This window comes from Pyrgilauda ruficollis, unplaced genomic scaffold (assembly GCF_017590135.1).
Source record: "Pyrgilauda ruficollis isolate IOZ18807 unplaced genomic scaffold, ASM1759013v1 scaffold89, whole genome shotgun sequence".
NCBI lineage: Eukaryota > Metazoa > Chordata > Aves > Passeriformes > Passeridae > Pyrgilauda > Pyrgilauda ruficollis.
In genome coordinates this window covers 1396752-1411376 of record NW_024530932.1, presented here as the reverse complement: position 1 = coordinate 1411376, position 14625 = coordinate 1396752, and the positions used below count along the sequence as shown (strand labels likewise).

The 14625-nt window shown below is 42.0% G+C and overlaps 1 protein-coding gene across 4 annotated transcripts in view; it reads left to right on the top strand.

The window, feature by feature from the left end:
• ADGRL3 (adhesion G protein-coupled receptor L3) overlaps positions 1-14625 on the top strand; it is a 252647-nt gene that overhangs the window by 163056 nt on the left and 74966 nt on the right. For 3 of the 4 annotated variants that reach the window (XM_041488241.1, XM_041488240.1, XM_041488242.1), the window contains 2 exons: positions 5680-5865; positions 8577-8615. In XM_041488241.1, the coding sequence (XP_041344175.1) occupies positions 5680-5865; positions 8577-8615 (225 nt within the window). The remainder of the gene's footprint in view (positions 1-5679; positions 5866-8576; positions 8616-14625) is intronic. The other variant, XM_041488243.1, reaches the window with a different exon arrangement.

Below are 14625 nucleotides of genomic sequence, written 5' to 3'. Positions count from 1 at the left end.
ATCCTTACACTAAATACAGTTTAAATTACATATGAAATAACCATTTGGTTTCCCTGCCCAAGCAAGAGGCTTGAAAATCGTCACTGAACTTAAAGATGGAGAACTGATTCATCCATAAATCAAGCACTGGTTTCTAACATCCCTGCTGAGAATGGGATGCTTCCCAAAGCTTGCAGATTTGCTCCAATGCCTCTCTGAAGATGAAAAAAGAGCCTTCTGCCTCTAAGTCAAGCCAGCTTCTCTTCCTTCTGCTGTGGGGACAGCTAGAGGGAGCAGTAAGCCAGCTGTGCTGTGAGGACAGGGCTGGTTACACCCTGCAGCTCTGCTCCTCTGCATCCCCAGCTCTCCTGGTCACTCAGCCCACTGCAGCTGCAGCACAGCTGACAAAACGTGTAAAAATACTTCTTTGTCAGCCAGGGTTCATACCTGCTCAGCGTGTCTTCATTCCTAGTCTGCTTTGTCTCCCAAAAATCTGACATCTGCAGGATGCTCAGGAAGAATGGTGATGGATCCCCTGGAGGGATTTCAGCCAAGCCAGAAAGGATGGTAGGGAAATGCTGTGCTTGCTTTCATATCTGTGTAGTGAAGTAAGAATGATTACTTACTTCTTCTCTTTCTCCTGCTGTGCTCAGACTGTAGATTGGGTGTTTGCCTGCTTGCATCATGGTATTAGGTTTTACAGCCGTTTCCTAGCTTCCATTAGAGTTATTGTGCTTGATGGAAGATCAGAACAAATGTTCTCCTCAGCAATTCATTGGCCTCCTGACATTTACTTTAACTTTATTGTTGGTGCCTACCATGCCCTCGTAACGGAGCGGGAGAATGAACTTGCCAGTGCGATTGAATTATGCACTGCTACCCGGGTTATTTCTAGAGTCAAGCAGTAACAGGAAGCAAAAAGGTCAGCTTTGGATACATTGCATCATCCTGATCATGAGGTCACACGTTCAGTCTCAGCCTGTTTGTTTTGCCTCTTGCTTTCATCAGTGCCATCCTTAGCGCAGCATGTGACTTGCTTGAAGATGTCTCTCCCTTGCTGCAGCTTTCAGCTGTGAGTGCTGCCTGGGAGGACTGGCACTGCCATGCTCAGCTTCAAACCTCTGGAAGAGAGGAGGCCTCTTTTGTAACAGAACAGAAATTTGTGCCCTTCACAAATGCACAGAAAGCCTCAATCTCTAAATCTAAAGCACGTGCCACCCATGCCCTCCTGAGTGGCCTGGATCATGCACTCCCAAAGAGCAGGTGAACCTTAGGATTCATAGCACCTCCCTGAGGTCTTGTAGATCTGCTTGGGTGTGTGTTACAGGGAGAGTGAGATTTTCTGGGGGACATCTCCACATCGTTGTGTCCAAGTCTGAGGGTGCAGTTGCAGTCCTGATGACAGCACAATGAAATCCTTCATCCACATTGCTTTTGGCAGTCTGCTTTCAGAGCACCATCATCAATTGGATGGAGCAGATGCCACAGAGGTTGGCTTATTAAAGGTCATTAAATGCAGTTTGAGTTGGTTGAGTACCATAGTTTCAAAGCCACTTTTTCAGTGTTCTCTGGGTCTGCTGTACTCTGTATGGAGAGCATTGTCTCTTCTCCCAGGCAGCTGGCAAAAGGACAAGAGGATGCAAGCTGTGCCAGGGGAGGTTTAGGTTTTTGCATCGGGAGGCATTTCTGCGTAGAAAGGGTGATTGGGCGTTGGATTGGGCTGCCCAGGGAGGTGGTGGAGTCACTGTGTCTGGCGACGTTTAAGGAAGGGCTGAATGTGGTACTCAATGCCATGGTCTAGCTGACATTTTGGTGTTTGGTCGTAGGTTGGACTTGGTAATTTTACAGGTTTTTTTCCAACCTAAATGATTCTGTTATTCAGAAATAAAAAAGGAAAGGATGGTAGATATGCTCTGACTCTTTTCTGTGAATGCACACATGTATATTGAAATTCCTGCCAGGGAAGGAAAAATGCCATGAAAGCTTTGCAGTGTCAGAAATTAGCCCACAGCCCCTCTTACAGGCTTGCTACCTGACTGCTGGGAGCTAATGGTGCCTGGTGAAACCTGTCAAATGTTTGTTCCTCCAGAAAACAGCATCAACTTTGTGGTCTTTCCAGCTGACCAGTCCATCTGTATGTTACTGTTTTTAAAAACCCTAGTTCAGTCTTTCATGCCATCTTTTTATTTTTTATATCAGTTTGCCTCTTCAGGAGGCTGCAGGAAAATACTTCTGCCTTTATGACTACTGGTGTTTTAGTTCATTTGCTCACTTCTCAGCATATTTCTTATATTTATCTTTTTGCAATTTCTTTCATTTTTATTCTACTGTCCTCTTCTGCAGCAGGGTTTCTTCTGAGAAAGGTAGGGCTGAAACAGCAAGCACTGCTGCAAGAAAGTCTTTGTCTTTCCAGACAAAACTCCCTGCTTCTGTTTGTTGGCATATATGAAACAGGCAGGAGAATATGTCCTCTCCAAAGACTATTATTTCACACTCCTTTCCCTCATAAAAAGGTGCAAGATAGTGGCACAAACTTGGAAAATGCTAGCAGGGTGTTACACAGAGGGATTTCAGGTGTGCCAGTGATCATTTGTGAATCTGGCCTGAATCCTGTCTTCCCAAATGGAGGAGGGGAGCAACTTTTTTGGCAGACCTATAAAACTGTGTTTTGTATGTTGTATTTTGGCATTATTGGCAAGAAACATGCTTTCACTCCTTTAAATTAGCATTCCGAGACTGGTTTTAATCTGTTTATAAAAGGTAAGAAAAAATAGGCCAAAAAACCACAGAAAACCAAAAATCTGGTTTCAAATTTGGTTTCAACAGAAGGTTTTCTTTTATCCCAGAATCCTATTTAGATTTTAAATTTAATTTTTTTCCTAATCAGGGTAGAAAATATTAAAAAGTAGTCTCATATCAGGGAGAGATGTATTATTTTTAATTCCCTTTATTGTTCTCAAGCCTCCCAGTAGAAGGGTCGGATACTTATGCATTTTTTCCCTGCTTCTTCCTTGCCGGCTTGAGACATGGAGAACCTCCAGGGGTTGTTCCTGTATTCATCTGTAACTATGTCAGTGTTTGGGTTAAAGAGTATTACATGTTTTGGAAGAAATAACATAAAGAGCTCATCTTTCATGCAGCAATAAGGAAGAGAAAGATGTGGAGAAGTAATTTATAGAAAGGAAGTAAGGTAGTAATGCATCCTCTTGGGTAGCCGTAAGCTTTGCTGAGCATTACATAGAATTGACCCAAAAAAAAAAGAAAAGGATTCAGTCCTGTTGTTACAAGAGACCAGATTTTAGCCATGGAATATTCAGCCAGCATGTGGGACTCATAAGAGAAGTTTGGTTTGACAACACTGCATAGGAGACACTTCAATTTCAGTTGAAAAAACTCAAAAGAATTGGGGAAATCAGTATTAATGTGTCACACAGCCATCATTCCAGACATCCCTCTCATGCCAGAGTGGAAAGAGTGTCTCAGCACTGCTGTAGTGACCTGTAGCTGCACGTTCTGTTTGACCATGTGTAGGTGTGGAATTGTCAGCCCTAGGATGTAGTTTCATTACCTGCCAGCCAAAAACATTTTCCCAGAAGAATGGCCCGTATGTGTTTTCAGGAAACCTGGGTGTGTAAGATAACTTTGGATAAATATTTCTGTGTCCCAGGAGTTCACAGACTCTGAGCTTTAGTCTGCCTTTTTCTCAGGCGTTTCTTCCATTGCTGCCTATTTTTTATGTTGTTTATTTGCCGCAGTATAATTCCTCAGATTTACAGTTTTTAGGGTCAGTCCAAGAGAAAAGGAAAAGGGTTAATTAGTGACCAGCCTTTATCACTTTTGCAGACAGATAGGAACAGCAGCAGCCTGCAGGGAAAGAAAACTCTTGTGTTTGCCTTTATAGCAGCTGAGCTGCTTTTCTCTGAGTGTGCCAGTTTGCATAGGTCCAAGGGAAAATGTGAACATCAAATATTGGGTAGTTTTTGGTTTTACTGTGGTGTTTCTGTAAAAAATATCTTGAATTCCCTCAGTTTTCTGCAGAGCTTACACAAACACAATGTGTCATGATACATGCTAAGCTTCAGCAATGAACTGCAGGAAAATGTTGAAATTGATTTCTTTATGTAAAGGGATTTGATGCAGTCATTCTTTGAAGTTCTGAGAACCAACAGCAGAGGTCAAAATTCAGCCTCTGTGCTGATGTGTGCCTTCCTTCAGCTGCTTAGGAGAGCAGGCAGCTGTAAGAATAGGATCTGGTTTCTATGGCATTAGTCTTCTGTGTAACAAGAAAGAAATAATTCAGTTTTTGAATATATCTTATCATTGCTCTAATGGGAAGAACAACACATTATCTCCTTTATTTATCTTCTCTGTATCATCATATGTGTTAATTCCCTGAAGACGAGCATATGAACATCTTGAGTTAGATTTCATTAAATCAGATTGGCTTTTGCTGTCAAATTGATGGAAGTAAGTTATTAATTTATAACTCAGCTAATTGATTTACAGAGAGGTAGAAGCTCAGCCTGTAATCTTTCCCTAGAATCTTGCTTTTATAATAAGCACCCGAAAGTGAGGGAACAAGAGAAATGTCTGATTTCTAGCTGTTGGTAGATAAGACAATTGAAAATTCATATGAAAAGCACAGCAGAGTTTGCCATTGAGTCTGACAGAGAAGTGGGAACTTCATTTATGTGTCATCCTGTATAATTTCTCCTTGTCCCAGGCATATTCCACATGGATTTGCATTCCAGATCACAGACTGGTAGGTAATGAATAAAAGACCAGAAACCTGCAGTGGTATTTTTGTAGTGGGCTGCTCATGGAAAGATGTGACAAGCTGCCCTGTCCCAAATCCTCATGGCACAGAAGAGGAAAGGGGTACCAGATAGGGAGAGCAAAGCAGAGCAAGAAAGGGGAAGAAGCACAGAGAAAAAGTGAGAGTTTTCCAAATAATAACACAGTGAATTTCCCTGCAGGTTATTTGTGAGTCTTGTGGCTCAACTAGATGATACAAGTCTTTCAGTAGAAGACTCAGCCAACCCACCTGCTGGCTTTTCCCTTCTAGTGGAAGTAGCCTTTTGCTCTAGAGTTAGGATGCTTTTACATGTGCTGAGAGTCACTAGCCTCATTTTCAGTGGCTAGTGTGGCAAGTGATGCTAAGTGATAAATTAGCTCCTGATTATTAAATCAATAAGATGGAAATAGTGAACTTTTTGCTCTGCTTTCTCAGGGTTACTTCATCTATTGTTGATCCTTTTACAAGGAACTCTTCTGTGTGGAAGCTGTAACAAAAATCATCTCATAAAGTTCTGGAATCAGAAACTGCTTTTTCTTGATAGGGGAGGCTTTTTACATTGTTTTTTTCAAGTGACACAGTAAGCCAATGAGACAAGCTAATTAAAGCCTTCCTTAGCATGGAGAACCCATGGAAAACAGTGCACAGTGAGAAGAAATTGTTGAAGCCACTCTGGTTGACTGGAAAAACCATGCTCAAAAAACTATTCAGGATCAAACCACAAAGACTCTTGTTGTAGTTGACTTTTTGGGAAATTCTTCTATTCCTTCTTCCTTCTCCTCCTTCTCTTTTTTTCTTCTTTTTGAGGGGAGTTGAGCTGGTTAACGATGTGGGGCTGGAAGGCACTGGAGTGACATGTCACTGGCAGCTGGGGACAACCTTTCCCTCTGCTTTCTGCCCCGCAGATGAGGTCGGGGGAGATGGCTGCCAACATCGCACGGGAGCTGGCGGAGCACACCAGGAACCACCTGTATGCTGGGGACATCGCCTACTCTGTGTCCGCCATGGTCCAGCTCGTCAACCTGCTGGACGTGCAGCTCCGCAACCTGACTCCCGGCGGGAAGGACAGCGCCGCGCGCAGCTTGAATAAGGTGGGAGCGACGGGGACTTTTTAGTCATAGCCTGTCATTTAGCCCCAGAAGCACCTTAACTGCATTGCAACAGTGTGGTTTCCGTGCCCACGGTTTAAGAAGAGTTATTAGTCCTTTTGTCATTTCCAGAAGTAAGTGGAATTGCTACATAGCGCTAAAGGTGCCAGGAGTTTCCAGTTGTGGGAGGAAACATGAGCTGTGGACTCTGTAAGGACACATTTAAAGCTGAAGGTTTCCTTAGTGAAAGGCCCTCTTCATCACTGAATCTCATGTAAACACATGGGATAGGACTTACCTAGGATTATGACAGTGAATTGTGTGGGCCTGGTTGTCAGGACAAAGAGCAGCTGGACCCTAGTGTCTATGAGCACGTAGTTATATTGGCCACGCAGTTAAAAGAAGACACAGAATTTTATTCTCGGCTGCATATCAGACTCTGACAGTTCTGGCTTTCGTGTAAGCATGAACAGAACTTGGTCCCAAGATTATATGAGGAATAAGTAATCCCAGCTAAACGTAAAATTTCTTAGGTGTTTTATGAAGAAAAAATGCTTTTCAGAGATGTAATGTGGTCTTTTTTCTTGTAAGTTGTTATCGTAGACTGATGCTGTTTTAAATGCAAAGGGCTTCAGGATTGTTTGAGATTTCAGTTGCATGGGAGCTGAACTCCTCCATCTCATGTGCTTTGCATGTGCTGTGAATTGGTTTATCCTGATGCTTTTAATTAGTGTTGCTTCCAGCCATTTTATAACAACATAGGTGATAATTGTATTAACTGTTACATCAGCATAACATTATTTGTTATAATCATACCCTGGTTCTTTGTTGAAGTGATGGTGGTGTCTGACAATATTAGGTAAAGCCAGCAATTAATGTCACTTACTAACGGGTTTCATGGTTGTAGTCTGCTTGTTCTTCTGGGTGCGTCCCAGCCACACCCAACATTTTGTCAATTCAGCTTTGCAAGCACATATTTTTCATCTTTGTTTTTATCTCACCTTAGGATATTTGTTTCAGTTACATGACATGGGGCTGTATCATGGGGACAGGAATGAGTTACTGAGGGGAGGGGAAGGCTGGGCAAGGCAGAGCTCCTCGGCTCAGCTGTCACTTCTGGGGTCCCCACTGCAGGTTTCTTCCCCCTGCCATCAGCATTGCACAAGAAACACATACAAATCAATTGCATTCCACATTAAAATTCTGGACCACGTGAAGTCCTGCAAAACAGCGATGCGACTCAGTGATCCAAATGACAGGCTCAGTAATTTACTTGCTCTCATTCCCCACTTAATTCTTTAGAAGAGCAACTGCTCTGTGTTCATTTAAGAATGCATGAATTCAACTTGGAAGTAGTATTGGGCAAACAAAAGGCAGCAGAGTTACTGCTCCATTTTCCCCTTCACTGATCAAGAGTATTTAAAAAAAAATAGGAAAAAAGTAATTTGCAAAGAATTTTGTTTAGCGCTGTTTAGTCAGAAAGAAGAAATAAAGTAAGCACTAGCTATTAAATATCCTTTTAATCATTAAAGGAAATGTGCTGGGGATCTGAAAGTAATCACCTGTGCTTATTGTGCTGGTGGGTTTTTTACAGGCTGATGTACAACGAATTGAAATAAACTGGCATAATCAGAATTTTTAAAAGCTGTCATCTTTCAGGAACCACTTTTCTGTCACTAAAAGCTTTATGCTTTCCACTGGATCAGGCTTAATTAAGGGGATAATTGTTCCATTTCAGACTGGGAAGACCCCCGAGTGGATAGCTCTGTAATTTTCAGCAAGGCTTTCTTTGATCTCCATTTGTTTCTGTAAAGTTTTCATACTGGCCAGATTTACCCAGAGGAAGATTTCTAATGTTCCGAATTGATGAATTAGAAATTGAAATTAGGCATTGCATGATACCTGGGTGTATTTTGTTTATTTCAGAGCCTCAAAACTCTCGAGGACAAATTTGGCTCTCAGCTGCGCTAATGGGATGGCACTGCTGTGTGTTGAGAGCACAAGTTGTCCTGAATCTCTATTGATGTGCAATTTCCAACCAGGCACATCAGCAAAAACAAACCCAGCCAAGCCAGTGGCTCTGAACAGCCTGGTTTTCTGAGCTTTCATTGCAGTGATGCAAATCTCACCAATTCCAGCTCACTGCTGCAGACTGCCTGCCAAGCCCCAGGTCTGTCAGGATGGGTCTGTACAGGTCCAGGCTGTATCAGGATGCAGTCCTGCACAAGTCTTGCTCCCTGGGGTTGGTCCTGCTCTTCTGAAGTTTGGTTATATTTCACTGTGGCATCAGCACTGTCTGACTGCAGAGCCCACGCTCCTCTTATGCAAATAATCATCGGCCCCATCCTTTTCAACCTTGTTTGACATGGAAATGTCACATGTGATTTCCAAGCTGTAAGGAAAACATCATGTCTTCAGTATCTCTACTAGACTTCAGAGTCTTCTACCATCTAACAGTTGCTCTTGCAAAGTTGTCAGTCTGTGCTGCACTTTACTGAAAAAGGACTAACCCACATTTCTGTAGCCAGTCCTTCCAGTTTTCCACTGCTGACTAACTCACGCTCATTCCTTTAGTTTGGTTGGTTTTTCAGGAGCTGTTTAAGAGAGAAATGAGGGGTTTTTCACGGGCAGTTTCTTCTTTTTTTTTTTCCCTTGTTCTGTCACTAACTTGTTTTTTCTATTCCGTCTTTAATCTGCTCTCTTTATGGACTCAGCTTCAGAAAAGGGAGCGCTCTTGCAGGGCCTATGTCCAGGTATTTCTTGTGTTTTTAATACACGTGTCCAGTTGTTTGACTGAATGACTGTGAAGTGGGTCTTGTCTCTGTGAATAATCTGATTATTACCACCTTTGTGGCAGCAAGTTCTAAGGTTAAGGTTACAGGATAATAATGTAATTTTTTACCTCACTGACCTGTCCCATTTCTCTCAGACTTGACAAAAATTTGGGACAAAATCTCTGAACCAGAAAGTGGAAAAAAACACAAGAGAGATCTGACAAGTTTCATCTGGCCATCTGAATGAGCAGGACAGTATGGAGATGCACAAGTAAAGAATGCAAAACTGCTGCTCACAGGGATGTCTCCAGACCAGCTGTATTTTGCTTACAGCATGTCATTCATGCTACTGCCACCTGCATTTCCTTAGTTTTCCTTCTTCTCCTATTGCACTTCTAAATTCAGAAAAGTTCAAAGTGGCAGCACTCGGCATGAGGGAGGAGGTGGGATTGGAATGAAATGCAGAGTGTCTCGCAGAGAGATGTTGGAAGGAGGAGAGTGCTGCAAACAATGCATAGGGTGATGAACATAACATCCCATGAAGTTCACCCAGGTCTGGCCTGACTTTCATAGGCTTATGTTGTGTTTGATGTGAACAAAGTCAAGCCCCAGTATTCTGGAAAGATCACACCTGTGGGCTTTTCAGGAGTGGGACCTCGGGCTATCTTATTATTCCTGTCACCTTGCCTTATAGCATTTGCTCCAGTAGTTTTTTATATAAATCTGTTTGCATACTGTAGGTCAGTTAATGCTGCTCTAAGAAATGTGAATGTTTTACTTTCTGATCTCTGTCTTGTGCTTGTGAATGTTGATATTGTTCTTATGGGTGGTTGATCATTATTTATATGCATATGTGAAATGTGCATAAATGAATTTCTGTCTCTGGAGGGGGCTGTCTATACCTGCGTTTTCTTGCAAAATTTCAGTTCCTACAGTATGTACTGACTTTATTTTGTGAGCACAAATTTCATTTAGCAAATGGGATTAGATGGTGTGGATTTCTAGGTTGTTAGAAATAAAACAGTACCCCTCTGTGCTGGTAGGCTGTCTACCCTTTGGAAAATGTCACGAGATAAAGTCACATGTTCCCTTCCATATACATTAATGGATAAAGATGAGTTATGGAGTTACATATCCCTTGCCTGGAATTGCAGAGAAAGCAATTAGCAGGCATTTGAAGGAATTTAGGAAAGTTTACAGCGCAGTGCTCACTCCCAAGCTAGCTACCTTGTGTACTGGTACCACTGGAAACGTGGTGGGACTGCTTTTACTCAGGGCTGCAGAGTCCTGTTGGGGACATTGGGTGCTGCCTGATCCATAGCTGTCCTTTCCTTTGGCTGCACAAGCATTCTCCACAGATCCAATGCATACTCCTGCTCTTCTGTCTTTTTTCAAACAGTAATGATTTGGTGAGTTTAATACAGAAAGCTTGGCCTTGATAGAATAAAGACTGAATACTCTGCAAAAACTTCAGCTTACCATTAATTTCAAGGACTCCTTTCCTTTCACTTGGAAAGGTTGCTTGCATGTTTAAGCATTAATCATGCATCTACTTCTTCAGTAGATAAAAACTCATGAAAGCTCATTTCTTGAGCTGTTAAGTATGGGTATGGACAAATCTGGTATATGTATTGAAGAGGACAGTCCTGTAAAAGAGGGCTTGAAGAATGAATTAGATTACCTAATTGAACCTTTCCAGCTCTGCTTTGTACTGTATGGGGGTAAAGTAACGTATCTCGACATATTTTCATACAGTATGCTTCCATGTGGAAAATTGTGTGGCTAAAGTCATCAAAAAATCTAGTGAGGGAGAGGTTGTCTGTAATAGCAATTAGAGGTGATTGCAGATAGTTCTGTTACAGGCTACTCATCGTTTACCAGGAAATGTCTGGGCTGGCTGAGGGAATTTAGCAAAAATTTTTCAACAAATCTTAAGTGGTGTCCCCCTGGGCTTTGTAAAGTCAATGGAACATGGGAAGTCACTGGGATATGTGGCGCTGATGGCAGAGAAACAGTGTTCAACTTTGCTGACATGATGTCCTCATGCTGATCCCATTATTGTCAAGAGCATCCCTGGCTGAATTTGGCTCAGAGGGCTGGAAGCATACCTTCAATTCTGTGCTCCCTAGACAAAGGAAGGTGCAGTATGACGTTTATGCAAGAGATGTCCAGGAACTGTGAATATCAAAAGTGCCATTGAGGAAAGGTGCTTTTTTTGGAAGGAGGAGGGTGACCTGAGAAGATAATAATTGCTAAAATCAGTCTTACTGTTTTCTTTAGGCTAACCAATTTAAGTAGCCAGGACAGAGTCCCTGTAGCAATTGGTGTGTAAAGTCCTCTTAAGCCCAGAATAAATTACTATAAATAAATATGCAAAGTGGATGGAGAAATTTTGCAAGTTATTCAAACATAAAACTGGGAATGCATTATCAGATTATCACCTCATCTCTTTGGGTACCTTTAAAACAAACATGGATTTAATTTGTTCACTTTCACAGTATTTGTTGAGTTAAAAGCTCAGGGATTTTATTGACTGGAGATAGAGGTTACAAATGCTGCTTCTTTAGTTTCACATGTGGTAAATGATGGTTTTTTTTTTTTCTCAAAAATCCAGCAAGAACCAACCCGGCAGGTGGCATGATGAATACATATTAATACAAAGACTGGACAGTTGCTGGAAGATTTTTCAGTCATGGTGATAGCTAAGAAACTGCTAAGTGGCTTTTAATTTGTGATACTAATTAATAGTCAGCTGAGACTGAGCTGACCAAGCTGTATAAAAAGGTGGCAGAGTGGCCTCAGCAAGGTGCTCCGTTGGCAAAGAGGGTGGCCTTCTAGAGAGCAGAGATCTACATCTCCTCTGCCCACCTTTCTGAAGTTCTTGCACTCTATTTTGGGAAGGGGATGGAAAAGTTATCATGTGGGAGAATGAGTCACAATGGGTGATGCATTTGATTAGCATAGCTTGGTTTGGTGGCTGTGATATAAGCTGGTATGAATTTTCTTCAGTTTTTTCAGTATTTATGTTTGTTCATTTTCCAAAAGTTGTGTCCATAAACTGAAGCACTGGAGTTGTAGAAAACAGAAATCATTTGCCTTTTGGGGATTGTGAAACTGGGTTTGGTGTCATAGATTTCTTCCATGTGCCCCTCAGCAAGTGTCATGTGCTCGGTATTTCTCAGCTCCCCAACATAAAATGCCATGGATGCAGTTCTCCTGTCCTCTAGGAAAAGAGGTGGGGTTGTAAAAGGAAAAAAAAAAAAAAAAAAAAAAAGTGCTAAGTGCTCACATAATGTAGTAAGTGAGGCCGTATTAAAACAGAAAACTTAAACATGGGGAAAAAAATTAGAGAATTTTGCTGATTTAGTAGCTGGAAACACAGGTTTTATTAAAGGCTCATACCACACTCACGCTTGCAGTCTCTTTATCATGTTCATGCATCTGATTGCAAAGTCTGAGCTCACCTGCTTGCTTCATTTGGATTTGTGAGCTGCAGCTCTGGGGCATCAGGAGGCCAGTGAATTTCCCTTCAGTGCCAAACCACAGGCCTCTTCCCATGTGAAATTGCATGCTGCTTTTGGGATGAGGATCTTGGAAGACAAAAACTTCAAAGGGTTCCCATTCTTTTGGTTTATTATATAAAGTCAGTATGAGTGGTTTTAAAGCCAGAGGCTGGTGAATACAACAAATAGTGTGAATGGCAGCTTTGTGGAAAGGGTGGAAGGAGACAGCAGAGGGCTGCTTTTGCAGCATCTTCCTCATCAAATGGAGTTTGCTGCTCTTAAGTCAGCTTGCCTTCTTTTGTAGCTCTGCACTGGTCTGGATAGCAAATGGCAAAGATGATGGAGGTGCCACCTGCCCCTTGATAATTACAAGAGCTTCTGGGTGCAGGTGTCACCAGAGCCACACATGAAGCCGGCTCTGAGAGGATGGCAGGCTCTGGATAGCAGACAGTGGCAGGAGACTGCAAAGTTGTCGTTCTGGTTCTCCTGTAAGTTTCTGAACATTTCTTATTTGAAACATGGGCGGTTTGAATTGCTGCAGTAAGCAAAAATTGAAAGGCTTTCCTCAGAGGATTCAAGGCATTTAGACCTGAGCAGAAGAGACTTTTTTTTTTTTGTTGCTAACCTAGTAGTTCTCATCAGATAAAAGGTGCACGTGGGATTTAGCCAGTACTATTTAAAGGGATTAATTCTGTTTGTCCTACTTCTCTCTTGCTTGCATGATTGGTTGCAGCTTCCATGAAGACTAAGCGAAAGAAACTTGCAGCTCTGAGAAGGAGCACAAATTGAATTATGCCGTGTTTGCTTGTGTTCTTGTTGCCCCTGTGACAAGACTCTAACCTCCATTTATATAAAAAAGAGGCAAATTAATGAAGGTTTTCAAGTTCCTTGTTTGGTCACTTAATTGGTTGTATGACAAAGAGCTCTGCAGTGTGTGTCAAACAACTCTGAGAGTTCTCTGATGATTTGTGCATTGCTTGACTCCTGATGCTATTCTGCACAGCCTGTCAGGCGAGGTATCGTTGTTAAAGTGGCTGGAATAAATTGGCTAGCAGTGAGCATACAATGTTGTATATTAACTATAGCTACAGGGAGTACTTTTAGCTACTTTTTCAAGAGATCGAGATATTTGCCCATCAGCATCAAAGTGCCTAAAACTTTCATTTAATATAATTAAAAGGACATCTGGAAGAAGTGTGACTCACAGTGAGGTTCAGTGGTTTGGTAGTCCTTTGTTAAAACTCTGTGAACTTAATATACTTCACAGCTTGAGAAACCCGCTCTTGACTTGTGTCAGCAAGAGTGAAACTAGAAATCCTCACCCTGCATGTTTCTGCTGCAGTGAGCCTGTTGTTAAGGGAGAGGAGGATCAAAGCAGCAGCCTTGGGTTTGTGACCAGACTCCAAAATTCATCGCATAAATGTTAAAAAGGAAGGTGACCCCATGTGCATCCACCTACAACCCAGCTACACCTACGGCTAGGTTCTCACATGGCAAAACTGAGAAAAAAAAATCTAGTGTTTTCTGTATTGTTCTGTGCTTACTCTCTGCTTGAGTCTGAGTCACTCCTGGTATCTGGTGTCACTGGTAAAAAGTCTAAATGTAAATTGCCATAGGGAGCAGCGGGAGATGTCCCTTTGATTTGAGCCACTGGAGGGAAAGGATGAGTCTCACAGACTCCCCGGGAGTTTTCTTGAAGGCTGTGGATATCCTGTCAGAGGCATTTTCCTTTCTTGCTACAGCCTTGCTTGTTTCCCTAGTGTAATTACTCTAGCAGTTGCCTGTATGGTTTCAAATCCCAAACAGTAGGGCAGCAAATACTGATGATTCATAAATGTAGTTCTCAGCTTATTCTGCGGGGAAGATCTCATTAGATGAAATAGATCGTATGTTATTTCCTTCTTCCCAATCAATTCCTTTTATGTCAGTTCTACAGATGCCTTCTGACCTTAAAATATTCTTCCTCGTGTAGTAAGTAAAGCAAAACCATAACCTGTAATTTGTAACCTTGTTCTCTTTCTCATATCGCCTATTATTTTTTGCATGCTCCCATTAGGAGATTATTGGTAGTTCAAGGCCAAGATTGCAAACCTTGCATACCTAGTAAAAGACCATTAATTCCATAGTTAAGCATTTTGTAGATGGCCTAATTTCAATAAAGGTCAGTGCCTTTCTTCTCACTACAGTGAGTTCTCAGCACCGCTGGAATTCAGGCCATTTCTGAGTCAGTACAGTTCCTGTAGCCACAGCATAAACATTTTCTGTATAGTTGAAGAGAGAGGGTTGCATGCTCTCTCTTGGGAGCTTTTACTCTTAATCTGTGGAGCAATTTTAGAAATTCCTCTGCATGGTCATGGGAAGTTCTCTTCCTGCCTTTGCCATGAGTACTAGGCTTTGTCTCAGTTCACCAAAACTGATGCCATCTGTTGCCAATCACCACTCTGGTACCAAATGTAGGCTAGTGCTTCTGGCTTAGTTTTGAAGAC